This window comes from Dinoponera quadriceps, unplaced genomic scaffold, assembly GCF_001313825.1.
Source record: "Dinoponera quadriceps isolate SergipeBrazil2010 unplaced genomic scaffold, ASM131382v1 scaffold1249, whole genome shotgun sequence".
Lineage (NCBI taxonomy): Eukaryota > Metazoa > Arthropoda > Insecta > Hymenoptera > Formicidae > Dinoponera > Dinoponera quadriceps.
This window is the reverse complement of record NW_014555318.1, coordinates 68,888-85,261: the sequence shown is the minus strand read 5'-3', so window position 1 is coordinate 85,261 and position 16,374 is coordinate 68,888. Positions and strand designations below refer to the sequence as shown.

Genomic DNA, 16,374 nt, shown 5'->3' with positions numbered 1-16,374 from the left:
CCGCCGGTGCTATCTATCCGGAAAACGCAAACACCTATGTGGTCGGTTACGCTACTTGACGTGAAATCAGTTGCTCATTTTGCGTGATTAATTGATAAAGTCCTAAAGCACATTTATCACGCCCGACGTTTCATCCGAGGCGTATAATCGACTTAGTTAAGAAGTTTGCTTGCATATCTATATGTTGGTGCATTTTTGACACTGACCGCGCGCTTGGCCATTAGCCCAAGGCCGGCAGTTTAAAGTGAATTTTAAACATAGCCTCGTAAGATGCTCCGATCTCTTTTACATGTCTTCTTAATGTGTTCTGAGTATCATCGTTCAGTTTAATGTTTAAGATAATCGCTGAGGTGTCAAAACCGATCGATCAGTTGGAGATTCATGTTTTTTTTTTAAAGGTCCGATTAAGTTACGACAGTTGTAAGTTTCTGTTTATTTGCCATTGCGTGACTCTTATCACCTGACTGAAACACTGCAATTGGAGATGTTACCTATTCAACGGACAATTGATTATCAAAATCAGTTAATCGGTAGTTAGTGCGACCATTGAGTTTGTCTCGGAGAAAAAAGATCTGTTAAATTAATGTTACAATGAACGAACCGAGTGTGTTTTGGTTAAAAGAAGCAGAATTTCTAATTCTTATGGACTAAATTTGATTCTTAGGATCAGAAATTCTGTTTCCTTCAGCGAGAATATATTTGATTCGTTCATTATCACGTTAATTCAACCAATCCTTTTTCCCCGTGCTGAAAAACGAATAATCACAGATACATTAAACTAGAGAGATTCTTGTCTGGACTCATCCATGTTTCCAAATGGATTACGAAGGAAATTTCCGGGGTCGGTTTCGTAGAAAGAAAGGACACATCAATGAGAGTACGCAGAAGATGTATGATCGTTAAAGACACTGTAGAAAATAGATGAATTAGAAAGAATGGATAAAAATTTATCTTGTGAATGCGAGAATCACTAATTTTCCAAATTCGGAGTCGGTAGAATAGCTTGAATAATCCTCCGTGAATCTTGCCGAAGCGCAAACAAAAATCTAACATTCCCAAACCAATCCCGGATTTGAACGTCAGGCACTCGATTTCACAGGAATTGATTCCTCTCGATTCGTTTCAATTCATCCATTTTTCACAGCGAAGAGTCCTCGTGGAAACGCGCGCGCGCGGTCAGCGCGACTAGTGGTCGATCGATCTGGTTGATCGCAAGCCCAGGTTATTTCTCGCACCACGACGTCACTTCCCCTTTGAGACGCCGGCGGATGCCACTGGCGCGGCGTCGACCTCGTTGACAGCCGCGGGGAGATTCGCGGCGGCGACCCTCGGTGGGCTGCGCGAGGACGATCTTCGTGGTTCGCGCGGCGGTGGGTTATTGCAGGTCGCGTGGTGGCCAGCCTCCCAGTCGCGGTGCTGGCAGAAAGAGCCGCAGTACCGGGCGATTCCACAGCCGCCACAAGTCTCCAAGGCGGGCCTGCCGCAGTTCCAGCAGGTCTGTAAGAGAGACAAGATTCGTCCTTAATTTTCTCCATCCCCACGAATTCCTATTACTATTTCGATAGTTCAACATTAATTCGAATATCCACACGGAAAAAAGAAAAATTCAATTCCTGCAACAGAATACCAGATGAAAACTTAATGGCAAGAAATTGAAACTCAGCGTTATAAGCATGCGATAGCACTTACGGATCCCATCATGTTGGTGAGGTGAATGTCCTTTTCATCTTCGGTGGTCGACGCCGCCGAATTCGGTGTGGTCGTCGGCGTCGTCACATTTCTGGCGCCAGTCTCGACCGCGCTCGAGTTCCCGTGAACCCTCAGGAAAGGTCCTTGGCGGAGACTGCCGTGGTTCCTTTGGGAAAGCGGTAGATCTAATAACCGGTGAACCCTCAAACGCTCATTCGCTCTCGATTCTGCGACCGCAACTGCAACGGCACGTTGCATCTCTGCCACTGCGGCCCTCTTCACTTCTAACACAGCTTCCTCTAGAGATTTCGATAGAACCAGGCATCCAGTTATTATTTATTTATATATGAATGAGATTGAAATGTGTAATAGGACACGAGAGAACGATCTCTGTGAAAGATTGAGATAATTATTCAATCAAATGATAATGCAAGCCCGTATAGTTCGCCTGGAAGCAATTGAGAAATATTTCAAAACCGACATACCAAAGACGAATAAATTTAAATATTTCGGTTCGTAGAACAACTTAATCCAACGACCACTTTTTTACGCGGTTCAGTGACAAAGGATAGAAATTGGTGCAAGATCTACAGTAATTTAAAAAGTTTAACACTCACAGTATAAAATAGCATTTTCAAATAAACTATTACCGCTGATTTGTTACTTTAATTTTCACAAGAAAAAGGCTCAACAAAATTTCAGCAGGACGAACATTTTTGATTTCTTATCTTTTTTACGGTAAAAAGTAAACGTGACAGGGTTTAACCGAACGCACGTGAATTTTTGTAAACTAACTGTTCTAAATTCGGTGCGTTTTCGAGATAGAAACCGGAAAAATCTGCGGAAAAATGAGGGAGAAACAGTTTTCTCCGAAATTTTAAAGCGATATTCGTGATACAACAGTGCAAAACGATACAACCGAGGACATACGTAAAATAATATGTCCGAGATACCGACCGGCTCTCCGTTTGACCTCAGCCACCTTGTCCTCGGTCGCCCTGATCGTCTGCGCGACGATCTCGCCGGACAATCGCTTCAGGCTACCATCCCGATCGCCGGTAGACGACTCGACCTGCGCGCCGTTGGTCGACGAGGGATTGTTGCCGTTGCTGTTGCTGTTATTACTCGTACCGTTCTGTGCCGCGACCACACCTGGTGGAGGTGCCGCCGCCGCCGGACTGGAGCATCCTCGTCGCTGAAGGATCGCCAGCGCTCTCTTCGTCTTCTCCACCATGCCGAGGATGCAATTGAGCATCACGTGAATGTTCTTCCATTCATCGTCGAGGCTGCCGCCGTTCTGAGTCTGCAGACCGTGGCCCATCGGCTGCTGCGGTTGCTGAGTCAGATGATGCGGTCCGGAGAACGCGTTTATCTGATTAATCTGCACGAGACTAGGCGGCACTGGACTCGGCCCGTGGCCATGGCCGTGCGCGTGACCTTGAATCGATCCGCTCGAAGAATGCAGCGGATGGTACCAGCAATATGGGTCCGTCGGCTGCTGAGGCTGTTGTTGTTGCTGATGGTGATGGCTCCATGGATTGGTAGGCCTCTTGCCATACACCGGCATGTCGTCCAAGAGGGCTCCGTTCTCGTAATACCTGAAGAGCATTAAGAAGGATTGCTAACGTTAAGAGACAAGCGCGAAAATTGCCGATGTGGTCGAATTTAGCTGTGAAAAAAATAATACAGCGGTCTTCGTCAGTCAAGGAATCTGGAAAAGTTAAGAGACGCGAGACACGCGAGAAAATCATAGGAGCAATTTACGGCAATTTTCTCGACCGATATTTATAGTCAGGTTTTATATTCGAAATCGTCTTATACTCTTCTTCAGATACTGTACGTCTCCTTTCATTGGCTACAAATCGTCTGAAGATGAACTTGAGACAAGATTCGACTGTAAATACCGGCTTTAATCGTTGAATACTCTTCGAACGCTCGATCCCCGGATCGTGCGCAACCCTTTCGCGCGGCGGATTATTTGGGCATTCAGCGCGGGAGTCGAGCAAAGACGCCAGTCTGTGTGTACGTGCGTACACCCACATTCACATGAGACGTGTGCGTTGCGATGCGGTGTGTATTAGCAGGATGCCGATAGGCACTCGAAGCAAGTTCGCGGTACTCGTGGGGCGAAGAGGTAGCAGGCTGCACGACGAGGGGTGTTCGGGAAAGGTGGTGCTCTGATGATATATGGAAACGTCACCGGCAGACATATCGAGAGGAGGCCAGGGTGGCATTGCCGGGGAGCACACCGCGTTTTGTCGCCTTCGTATTCGCTTCGCGGCCTCCCTTTCCTCCCGCCCCGTCGACGTGCATATCATCCTGACCGGAAATCCTCGACCGTCCGACGTTGATTTCATCAACACTTGGGCGGCCAGTAGAAATGAAACGCGGAGCGCGAGTATCAAGGCGTCTCGATGATTCTATATTTTTTCCATCGAAGCTGCACTGCACTGTGCGTGTGTATGTGTGGAAACGTGTAAACGATTCAATTCGCGAAGAACCCTCCGTTCCCACCGTTCTCCGTCTGCAGCTTGAAAAACGTCGATAGTCCAACACGCGGGGGAAAATTCGTGGTTTGCCGAAAAATCGGTCTCTCAGAAGGATATTTTTGGATCTGGCGAGTCTTACATGCATGAATCGCGCGAACCTTCGATCATCTTAGGTCGCCGAAGGCCTCTTTTAACGTACCGCAGGCGCTTTCGCGAATTATCAATATCGACGAGGCGTTGAACGGTCGCGGAGGCAATTTCGCGATAATAGGCACCAGATCGCGATAAATATCGACGAGAAATGCAGGCCGGCGGCCAAGATTTTTTCGAAACGACGGCGCATTTGCGGCTTGGCAAATGTAGTAGGTACGCATGTACGCGCAGGTGCGTGGCGTTCGTTACCGCGTGAATTATCGTTATGGACGAACGAAGATTCCGTGCGATCTTGCCGTGCGAGGAGCAATTTGCGCAATAATTTATACGCCCCCTGTTGTGCTATTCCTCTCCGTCGACTATACCCGAAGAGAAAGTTGTTGCGTCTGTTATTCCGATGATCAGTGCGCAAATACTAGAGATTGTTAGGGCTCCAGACACAATGAAAGGGATAAGTAACAAAGAATTAAATATTAGAGAATTATTAAGGAATTAAAAACAGGGAAGTAAAGAATGCGGCCAAACGTCCATAGGTAATTTTCCCCATTTTTTTCCCACTCGATTTTATACTCAATTTTGATATCAGATTAAAGTATTCATCACAATTGTACTGATCGCAAATATATATATCTATATATATCTTAAGGTGCAGCGATTTACCGTTCCGGAAAAAATGGGCTCCAAAAATTTCAATCCTGACAGATGGCGATTATTTCATCTATGCATATATAATAAAAGAGTGGGACGACCCCGTTTTAAAACTTTTTTATATTTTGTTCCCTATTTTTTTTTCATTATGTCTTCAACTATAGCTTATTCCTAATATCTTATTCCTAATTCTTAATATTTGATTATTTGTTCCTTATTCCTTTAACTGTGTCTGAATCTTTTCACTTACGATATCTTTACATTCCATACTTTACATTCTAATCAACGAACGACTCGTTTACACTACAAAATATTCTTTAACGTGTAAATTGTGAAGAAATACAAGAATATTACATGCCACGTATTTTAATAACATACAAGTGGTAGGTTTCGAAAAACAAAATTACGAAAGGAAACATACGAATTTCTAGATGTAAATCTGCACTCGCCCGAAGAATTTACTTGTTTGACAAATTATCCATTTATTTTGGCTGCTCGATATTATTAAATTATGATAACGGACAATATACTAAACGTAAAAATAATTTCACAGTAGCATTTGCCATGACCGTCCGCGCGATTTTCCAAGTACGCGAGGATTGGATTCGCCTTCGGCAAGGTGGACGTTCTATTATTCAAGTCGACCATTTCATCGCAAGACTATCACGAGGAGCTTGTCCAACGGTGATCTCGCGGCGGATCGATAATAACGTTTTTTTCCCTCGGCCAGTGATTTTCAATGTTTTTTTTTTTATTCTATGACTTCGCTCTGCGAGCATTGTTAACTGCAATTCACCCCTATCCCTCAAAGGTCACTACTGGTACGTTCGCTACCACGTTAAATTTTACAGAGTCTCGCTACAGGTCACGCTAGTTTGAATAATTTCAAAGAAAACGTATCGGAAAGGTTAGCCGATATATACACGTATCGATCTATCACAGGGATCGATTACGTCAACCAAGCATACGCTGATGACATTCGCCGGTAGCACAGAAACGTGTTAATTGAAAAAAAATCCCACTGAAGTCAAGTGTCGCTGAAAATAATATCGCGATGCCCTATAATTACATTCACCCGCCACCTTCCATCTTCGCGAACTCATGACTCACGTTGAGAACCATTGCCTTAGGTCTATCGAATTCGAAGCGGTACGTGTTCACTCACGGGGTGTCGGAGGCACGGCGTTTCGGTGCATGAGCGGCGCCAGGATAATGGTGCAACGCGCCCGCGGCGTTGCTGGCCGCGTGCTGAATGGCGCCAACGCCGGGATTAGAATTCGACCGCATGGTGTAATGAACGGAGCACTGATTACCGCCACCGATCCCGTTCGCCCCGTGCTCCCCAAAGACCTCGACGGACTCGCCGGACGGGACCAACCCCACGGCCTCCAGAACAGCAGACTCGTTGGACCGGAGGAACTGCACGCAGCTCTGCGAACGTAAGTACTTTTATTCATTTTTCTTCCCTGTCGAGATCGCAAATCGCAGATATGTGCCTGCTTTTGTGCCTAAAAGGTATACACATATTTGCTTTGGGGTTGTTCGATAATCCCGAATCGTAATCTTGATGTCAAATTTTGAATTTCTACAACACGCGCTTCAATAAAACATCTGTCTTTCAATATATATATATATATATAGTCCATTATATTTAACTCTAGTAAATATTTACCAAGAAATATTAGAATAACTATTTTACTTGGATCAAATAAATATTACTTGAATGGTAACACTTTTCAATGTAGAATTAAAGGTTCAAGAGAAAAGTTCCCAAGTACAATATCGTCAAAGTAAGTTTTAACTAGTTTGTAGGCCATCTAAGTAGGCGCAAACTATCCTTAAAGGCGTCAGAATTTCAACTTGGGATCTCTTTGATCAATGAAGCTCCCTCCATAAAACATAACCCGAACTATCGTAAAGTTGAAACTTAACGCATTAATAGACTGAAGAGCGTATCGAAAGCGTGAGGTTAAAGTTGAAATCTGACGGATTAGAATTCGAAGAAGCATGTTGAGTGTCCTTTCCCGAATCAGGTCGTGGCGAGCCGGAGACTGATTGGCCCGCCCGATCGCATCGGTTTCGACTTTTAATATTCGTTTCACTGCTTTCTTTATCGCCGTTCTCGCCCAGCCTGTCGAAGTTCTCGTCGAGCCCCTTATTCCGCCGTGCCCGCACTCTTGCCCCCAATACCGAAGTCGGCATGGCAGGGTGGGATTTATCGCTTCTAATTCAATATCGGTACCTTCCAAACCCCAGTTCACCTCGCCACTTTTCGTCCCCTTCCATGCGAGCTCTTTCGCTTTCACGGCTCGCAATTAACGATCATCGATCGGCGGAGCAGGTACACGCGATGACCGTTTCCCCACAGCGTGCAAATGTGCGAAAGTATCCGCGAATGACAGTTCGTGTTAAACGTTTCTGCTTGAAAATTAACGAGACGACAATGCTTGAAAGGTAATTTCGAGCAGATGAAAAAGTTAAATGAATTCTTTTGGTTTAAGTATATAGCGAACACATGCGATAAAATGTGTATCGGTACGTCATAGATAATATTTTACTTTTCGTTTGAAATTTCATTCTTCCCCTTTTCTATCCTTCCAGTTTTGTTTAAAATTCTGAGAGATCTGGTTGATTGTCCAGAATTATTGAAGATACTTGCATTTAATATTCCCGCTAGATTTCTTAGAAAATATCAACTTTTTCATGTAAAAGTGCTGCACTCTATATAATAGATTTAAAACAACCAGTCGATTATGTTTGCTTACGAATTTTAGTAGCATAGTTGATATTTATTATACAGAGTGAGTCAATTACAAAAAAAAACTAATTATTATACTGTATGTCCTCCGTGATACAATACGACTTTTGTTCGAAATATTTTCTCATATAACAAACAGTTTGTGAGTAATTGAAAATGATCGAATTAGGTGCTTTTATATCACGATCTTATTTAAAAATGATCATCATTATGAAAAATTGTCAGATTATTTTAAAACATAAATTGTATAATGCATTTATATATTTTTTTCTCTTTAATGATATATAATTATGCTCGATGTACCAAAAGAATAATTTCCCGTAAATGGATAAAAATAATATAAAATCAATATCGAACATCGTTCGAGAAGTACTTTACTTGTCCTTGTAGTTTTTACAAAAATATTAAGCAAAAGAATCGCGACACTTATCATGACGTATTAGCCGTTTTGCGAAAAGTACTAAGCGTGATAAATTTGTGTAGAAATCCTAATCCAGCCATCGGCACAAGTTTTTAAACATCTCGAACATCGGCGAGGGATAAATCTTGCAAGAAATTTCGAGGATTTACATGTATATGACGGCGCGCTTCGCGTCGAAGGAGGCCGCGATGGGAAAAGCGGAAAACCAAGCCGTCGCTGTGCCTGCGACTTTCGATCCTCGCGCGCGCGCGCCTTCATCGCGCCGGCAGAAATGTAAATGCTCGCTATTAATTTGCAATTCGTTACCTCACCGGGCGCTCTGTCGCCCGGCACGCCTCACTCTTTCCGTTTCGCTCGCCTTCGAGACGGGCAACAGCTGCGGGCAGTAGCGTAACCGGAAGGCTCTTCTTAATCCTCCGACTCGAATTTCGCGACATCGTAGAAATTAAACGTACGGTGTATATCGATTGGCCGAAAACGACGAGCTCTCGGAGTTGCATCGCGTTGCACTGCGACTCGCGAATTTACAGAAAAAAGCTACAATCAAGTAAATGTAATTACCTGTTTTCAGTCTCCTAAATCGAGTAATATTTTTATCAATTTAAGTATATTTTAATAGCTTGTAGTAAATACTTACTTGAACACAGTAATGTCTGAATTTATAAGTAAATTACTGAATGTAAGTGTAAAATGGTTCTAAATTTAATTTATATTTATTAGAATTATGTAATACTTTTCTCTTTTCCACTGAAGAAACCTACACTGTGAGAAACCTATTTAGTTGACTCAAATGCTTGCTTGGATATGGGCAAACAAATATTTTGGCTGTAAGAGTTAAAATTTGGTTCTTTGAAATAAAAATGAAAAAGGTTTGATTCAAAACCCATATCCAAACAAACATTTTGTTTGAATTGATTAAATGGATATCTCCGTATAGTGATTTTAAATTTCAATTTTTTTGTCCAGTAAATATTTTCAAAAAATAAATTCTAATATTCTCAATATTATGAACTTAATACTAGTCGTGATTATTTTAACATATACAAGTAAATGTCTACTTATATGAAGGAAATATCATATTATATATTTCATTCATTTCAGTCATCTATATTCCTATTTCTAGTAAATATTTTCCAAGGAGTATTGGAAAAGCCATTTTATTTGGATCAAGTAAATTATTTGAATGGTAGCATTTTTTTTCAATGTACAAAACTTTTCGATCTCGCGTCCAGTTGGACGCTCCGCAAAGGGTTCTATCGAAGCAAACGAGATACACGCATCACTGTTCTCGCAAATAAGCGTTGTTTGCAATATCGCAAAAGCGACTGCCATTTCGTTATTATCGTACGACTTCATTACTCCGTTTTATTCCAAACCGTTTTACTTAATGTTCTCACGGTTACGCCACTGGCTTATAGGGGTTTCCTTGCATCCCAGAAAATGTTCCGAGCTTCCCTCTTTCCGCAGCCCATCGTTCCATGCGAAACCACGTATTTGGCGTGTGTATGTATGTAAAGTTCCAGAAATCTTCCGCAAATGCTCTTAATTTTTCCCACGCGCCATAGATTCGTGTGTATCCGACGCACGGAAATGCATAAAGAAGCGCTAATGCATTTTTCTCTCATTTTTTCTCTAACGTTAATTCCCCGTAAATTCGCATGAGTATTACTGTCTAATAGGAAATACGGCCTGTGTTATCCTTCTTTTTTCGACGGATAAATAATTACGAGTACCGGATTCGAAACCAACCAATGCGTGCATGGACGGCCAAAGCGTACCGGATTAAATCGTACATCCGCGGATTTAGCGCGGATACAGGGAAATTGTATGCCAGGGATAATTTTAAGGACGAGATTATATACATTACAGGCGAATAGTTCCAAGCTCCGGTATAATTCTCTGAAATGCAACACTGTTTAATCAGCCCTCCCACCAAATTCTTTCCGTCAAAGCCCAAATTATTACATAAAAAAAAATTTTAGCTACTTCGTGTATTCCCATGTAATCTCGCGAATTATTTCATCCTGTCGTCTTGACGAAAATATTTGACAGACGGAAAATTAACGAAAGGCTTTTTTTCTCTTTTCTCCGCGCGATCATAAATATCAATAATACATATATAATTAAATACAATTTGTCGAACATACTACTCGCGTGCATGATCGCGTGTCACGTATCGCGCGTAACATCACGTATCTTTTATCTCGCGTGTATCTCTCGTCGTATTGCCGTTGTACGAGAGATCGCGAGGAAGGGCAAAAATCATGGCGCTTTTTCTCCGCCGTTCCCTGGTCTCTCGTCTCGCTCGCTACGTTCCGAGTCGTTCATCCATCTTGGAACAGACTGGTATGCTCCCACCGACGATCAGAAAGTAGCCTGGGAAATTAAAACAGCCCGCCAGCCGGTCAGCCTTGCCTCTGTTGATTTTACTGGGTCCTCCCGCGCTTCCGCGCCGTCACGCGTTCTCGTTATAGGACGTCTCTGTCTCGACATCATGCAGATTCTACGAGGCATTCAAAATCGATTTCTCCCGAGCGACGATCCGACAAGATGCCGCTTGTCGCAATATTCGCGCGAAACGACGTTCTGAATATCACGACGGCGCAAGACTACAAATCAAGGACGGGAAAATAAAAAAAAATTATAACGCCCAGTGTTTATACCGGATAATATTCTGCATCGTGCGTTATTGTAACGGTTGTTTCGCAACAAAAGTTAGTTAAAAATTGCAAAACCATAAAGAAATAACGCGGCGAATGCACTACCGTGGCCGTTGGTTCGGAAAATGAATTTTATAATCTGGGAAACCGGCATCTGACGTGCTAGTCGTTTAGAGCTCGGTTTAAAATTTAACTAATGAATAATTAACCAGTACTTCGGCGTGCGAGATGTGAATGGAATGTAAATCCGAGGGGCATGGCTGCAATGATATTCCAGAGTTATATTATTTCCAACGTAATAAAACGGATAAGAAAATTAAAAATGATTACCGACACGCGAAATGTATTACAAAGACCCGCTGAAGCTTGAATTTCTTTATCATTCGCTCATTAGAGAGACCCGTAATATTTATGTTTAAATTATATACCTACGTGCGTGTGACTGTTAATGAACAATTTCCTAAGTTTCTAAAGAAGAGAATAAGCGAGACTTTTGTCTCTCTCTCTCTCCCCCCCCCCTCCTTCTCTCTTAAGGATGCAGAAAGGAGAGAGATGAAATTGCATTCCTTTGCGTGATCTCACGGTGACTCGACCATTATCTTGAATCGACATACTTTGTGGTTCGTAGCGCTACTAATGCTGGTCATAGTATCGCCGGCAAGGCAAACGCGCGAAAGGATTCCGGCGATGCGGCCGCACTCGACCGCGCGCAGTAGTGCATACAAATTTATGTGCCGGCGCGCGAATCAAGAGCGAGAGAGAGAGAGAGAGACATCAGGCACGTGCGGCATCTTCGAAAGGGCGCGGACCGGTTCCTGCATAACAAACGCCGAACGGTGATCTTCCTTGCTCGGGATGCCGCGCGTTCCGCGGCCGCACTTGGAATGAGGATCAGCCACGTGTGGCATCGATCTACCATTTAGCGTGCGGCTGTAATGTCGCGCGCGGGAGCCGTCTCTTTCTTTCATCGCGATATTCGTCGTCGTGCGCAATAAAATTAAAAAAAAAGAAGCGAACGCGCCACATACCATTACGGGAGCGCGTGATTGCGATGAGTACAATAACCGTGCCGATCTCTCGCCAGTAATTGGCGAAATGAGTTATGTGTCTTGTTTGCACGATAGATGTGCAATTAGTGACGCAAATAAGGATTTTTTGATAAGATAGATTCGTAAGAAAAATGACTCGAGAAAAATTTAAATAATGATACGCGGAGAAACTTTAGGATAATGATACGTATTTAACGCATTTGTATTAATCATATGCCGTAGATTTTTAGCCTATATTAAGATTGTATTTATTTCCGAAGAAAAGCAACGTAAAAAAATTAGGTAGGTTGTTGTATAAACCGACATATATATTAACTTTGCTGTGAAATATAAAAGGAAATTGTCAAAAAAATAAAGTAAAAGCACCAAAACTATATTATTTTGTACATTTATTATATATCTCCTTATATATCTCCTTATATGTTATCTATAATTTCCGTATTTCTTATTATGTAGAAAGAAATCCCCTGACTTTTTTTCGGACCATCTTAAACAAACAAGGAAAGCAGAGAAAATCAGTCACCAGTAGTTTCAATTATATTCTGTGAGATAATATTTCACAGCAAAGTTGATATATATGTCGGTTTATACAACAACCTACTTAATTTTTTTACGTAATTCAGTGATAGAAAATAAGGAGATTAATGACACAAGCTCTAAAATGCTTTAAAAAGGTAAAACAAACTACAAAATAGCAAATGTTGAATAAATTATTTACCGCTGGTTTGTTATTTTAATTTTCATAAGAAGATAACAGAAACTTCAACACAACGAAAACTCAAACGATGTTAATAACACAACCGAACGAACTTGCAAACAGAAATTGCTACTTCAGCTGCAACTAGTATACACGATAAACAAAGTTCACCCAGATAGCCAAATGTGTAAAAGTAAATTTTGTGCAGTATCTACTGTAAATTATGTCGGCAGTTTGCTAGCAGAAATACAACAGGATCTGCTAGTAGCGTGTGATAACAAATTGACAGCAGAAATCGAGCAAAATCTGTCGTTTCGTCACCATTTAAATGTATTTAAATGAAACATACTGCAGATTTTGCTCGGTTTCTGTCGCCAATTTGCTATCAAGTGTGTCAGAAGGCTTTATTGACAGAACATTAGCTTAATGTGGACACAGATGGTTATGGATCTGCCACAGTGTCCTGACTGAATCTGTTATCAATCGGTCGGTATATTGTTAACATTTTGCTTACTGAGTGTATATTTTATTTAACAGAGTTCAATACTTTACAGCAAAGAAATATGGATATGTCAATTCTACGTCAATTTTTATGTTTTTCCTTTAATATGTACACGGAAAATAATATTAACTTTACCAGCCAAATTAGTTATAACATAGACACCTAAAACTTTAGCAGCGTAAGCAATTTTAATTATTGCATTAGAAAACTGTTGCTGTTGCAGCAAAAGAATTTGCTACTATAGCAATTAAAATTGCTCACGCTGTTAAAGTTTTAAGTGTTCATATGTTACAGATAATTTAGTTGCTACAGTAAAGACATTCCAAACCAAATTAGGATGTCCTAAAAGACGTTTGGGATATCCTAAAGACGTCCTAAAATAAAACATTAGGATGTCCTAAAGACGTCCCAAAATAAATAAATTAGGACGTCTTAAAGACGTCTCAAAACAAAAAATTTGAACACAAAATACACGTCACAAGTCGGATTCGTCACATGGTCTCTCAATGGATTAAGAAATACGCACGAATTTTAATTATTCGTCGATATTTACAAAATTTCAACTGCCGTCGCGCTTCTTAATCTCGAGTTTCGCAGTTAAAAAATGACCCTTTTCGGCCTCGACGGACAGAGAGAGAGAGAGAGAGAGGGAGAGCTCAGCTCCCGGAGATGGATAACAATTTTTGCGGTGCACATGGAACGTGCGTCTTCATGCATCGTTACGCGCCGCGCCACGTTGCACACGGGGCGATGTGATTTATGACCGCCGTGGTGCCTCCAATAAAGCATCGGACTGCTTATGGATCAGCCGTCAGCGTAATTCTCATTGCGGACTGGTGACGTTTCGTCAAACCCGAGTTCGGATCTCGGGGGAAAACTCGTGCCGGCTATTCTAAAATATCACGTAACTCGCGATAGAGAGAGGGAAACGAGAAGGGAATGCGATAGAGCGAAGCAACATACAGAGGTGAGGGGTCAGTCGAGCAGGAATCAATCGCCTTTTTACCTGGTTATTCGCTCTGGCCGCGTTGCTCAAGTCCCTCTGTAAGGAGGGCAAGGTGTGTTTGAGGTACGGCAAAACGAATCCTCGGAGCGGAAAGTTCGTCGCCTCCTGCAGCGCCGAGTGAAACTCCTCCGCGGTCATGCTGCCGCTCTGCAATTAACAATGCGCGGTGTGTGCCATTTAGCTGCTGTAATTCAATCTTCGACAAAAAGATCGAATCCCGGCCGGCGTGTGACGGACGCCGGCGTTTCTCGTCCGTGCGGAACGAGTGCACGCGGCTTTGGTCGCACGGATTTGGTTTTGCGTTTGTCACGTGCCGCGATCGTTTTACAGTTAAGCACGGTCACCAGATGTCACGTTTCCGGGACGTATGCACGCTCGGTACACAACGACGACATTATGCATTATGTACGTACTTTGAATATTTACGAGCTGTTTAACGACACGCTACGACCGGCATCGATTAACTATGCTTTTTTTCATCCGAGTTGCGCGTGCACGCATGCACGTCGCGCGTTATCCGTCGCCTGTTAGTTACACGTGGACCTCTGCGTTTTGATGACCTCACTATTGTCCAAAAATTACCGGTGAAATAGCATTGAAACGCACTCTTTCGTAATGGGGTAATTAACTGTTTCGGATTAATTAACAGAATTTAACGTTAACGAATTTTTCAACGATATGAAATAGACGTGAAATAGTGTTTCTCGTAATCGAATGATTCTAAAAAAAAAAAGAAACTAAAATAACGTAGCATTTCGGAGAATAATGCGGGCGTGCGGAATGTGTTTTATTCCACGGATGCGTCTAACGCGTTGCAAAAGTACGCTAATGCGTACTGCATGTTCCGCGATTTTAGCACGCGACGGAAAACCCCGTCAGCTGGTACGCGCGTATGTTATTTATCGTTGGTACTGAAAGAGTTTCTAAGTCCGAAAGGTCTTGCGTGCACCTAAGAGGAGACGCTCGGTAAAATATCCGATGGAACGCGTGATCATCTGACAGAGAATACCAGTATGAACTAACGGTTCATATCGCGTAAATCGCAGTGAATGTCGTGCTAAAATCTATCGGAATGCCTGTGGAAGATTAAATGAATTCCTCAAGGAAATCAATTCCTGAAAGATCAAATGAATTCCTTTTCCTTTCATTTATCTCAAGAAATTATACCACATTGTGATTATTATTATATATTGACATATTATATATTATTAGCGATTAAAACATGTCGCAATTAAAAAGAATATGAAACTTTTCTTTGAAAAAAGTTTTTAATATTGGGAGTACAAATTAGTTCGGTCCGTTTTTTGCGGTCAAAAATGCATTTATTTCAGAACAAAATGAATGAACAGATTAATCAAAGTATTGTCCATCGCTGGCTACTACTTTTTCCCACCTCTCAGGCAATTTTCGAATTCCATCTCGAAAAAATGTCTCGTCTTTTGAGGCGATCCAAATTAGGAGCCAGTTTTCAATTTCTGCGAAAGAAGTGAACTGGTGACCTGCCAAATCGTGCTGCATCCGTCGGAACAACCAGTAATCAGAAGGAGCAATGTCCGGCGAATACGGCGGGTGCGGTAAAATATCCCACTTGAGCGTTTCCAAATAATTTTTTACGACTTTTGCGACATGAAGCCGAGTGTTATCATGCAGAAGAATAACTTTGTCATGTCTTTGCTCGTATTCCGGCCGTTTTTCTCGCAATGCACGGCTCAAACGAATCGATTGTAGCCTATACTAATGACCCGTAATGGAATCGCCAGGTTGTAGCAGCATATTCTTTGTCTTCGAATTTTTTTGGCTGCCCAGAGCGAGGCTTGTCTTCAACGCTGAAATCACCATTCTTGAAACGTCGAAACCATTCCCTACATGATTTATCAGTTGGAGCATTGTCACCATAAACTTCTACAAGCATTCGATGCGCTTCAGCTGCACTTTCCTTCCAATTAAAGCAGAAAACTAAAACCTCCCGCAAATGCTGCTTAGTTAACACAAAATTTGACATATTAAAAAACAGGAGTTTTGTATGAAACTCAAAGCTATATAAACTGAATATTATTGACAGATGTCTAATCTCTCTTGAAACCACCGAAATCAGTTGTCACTATGAAACATTCATAACAGCCAGAGCCATCTTTTGAAAACGGACCGAACTAATTTGTATTCCCAATACAATAGAAATTAGTAATTTTTTCAGACCGTAACTATGTATTAGATGTGTAAATTAATTCGGTGTACCTTTAGTCTTACTCGTTTTTATATAATGAAAACTTTAAATCTAAATATTTTTCTGTTCAATTATTCT

At 41.9% G+C, this 16,374-nt stretch overlaps 1 protein-coding gene across 1 annotated transcript in view; it reads right to left on the bottom strand.

The window, feature by feature from the left end:
* Positions 1-1,169: 1,169 nt before the first annotated feature.
* Positions 1,170-16,374, bottom strand: part of LOC106743789 (protein CBFA2T1) — a 55,454-nt gene continuing 40,249 nt past the window's right edge. Inside the window, exons 4-8 of the mRNA XM_014617982.1 lie at positions 14,073-14,219; positions 6,145-6,410; positions 2,647-3,287; positions 1,690-1,988; positions 1,170-1,497 (exon numbers count right to left, since the gene is read on the bottom strand). Coding sequence (XP_014473468.1) covers positions 1,243-1,497; positions 1,690-1,988; positions 2,647-3,287; positions 6,145-6,410; positions 14,073-14,219 — 1,608 coding nt within the window. The 3' untranslated portion in view covers positions 1,170-1,242. The remainder of the gene's footprint in view (positions 1,498-1,689; positions 1,989-2,646; positions 3,288-6,144; positions 6,411-14,072; positions 14,220-16,374) is intronic.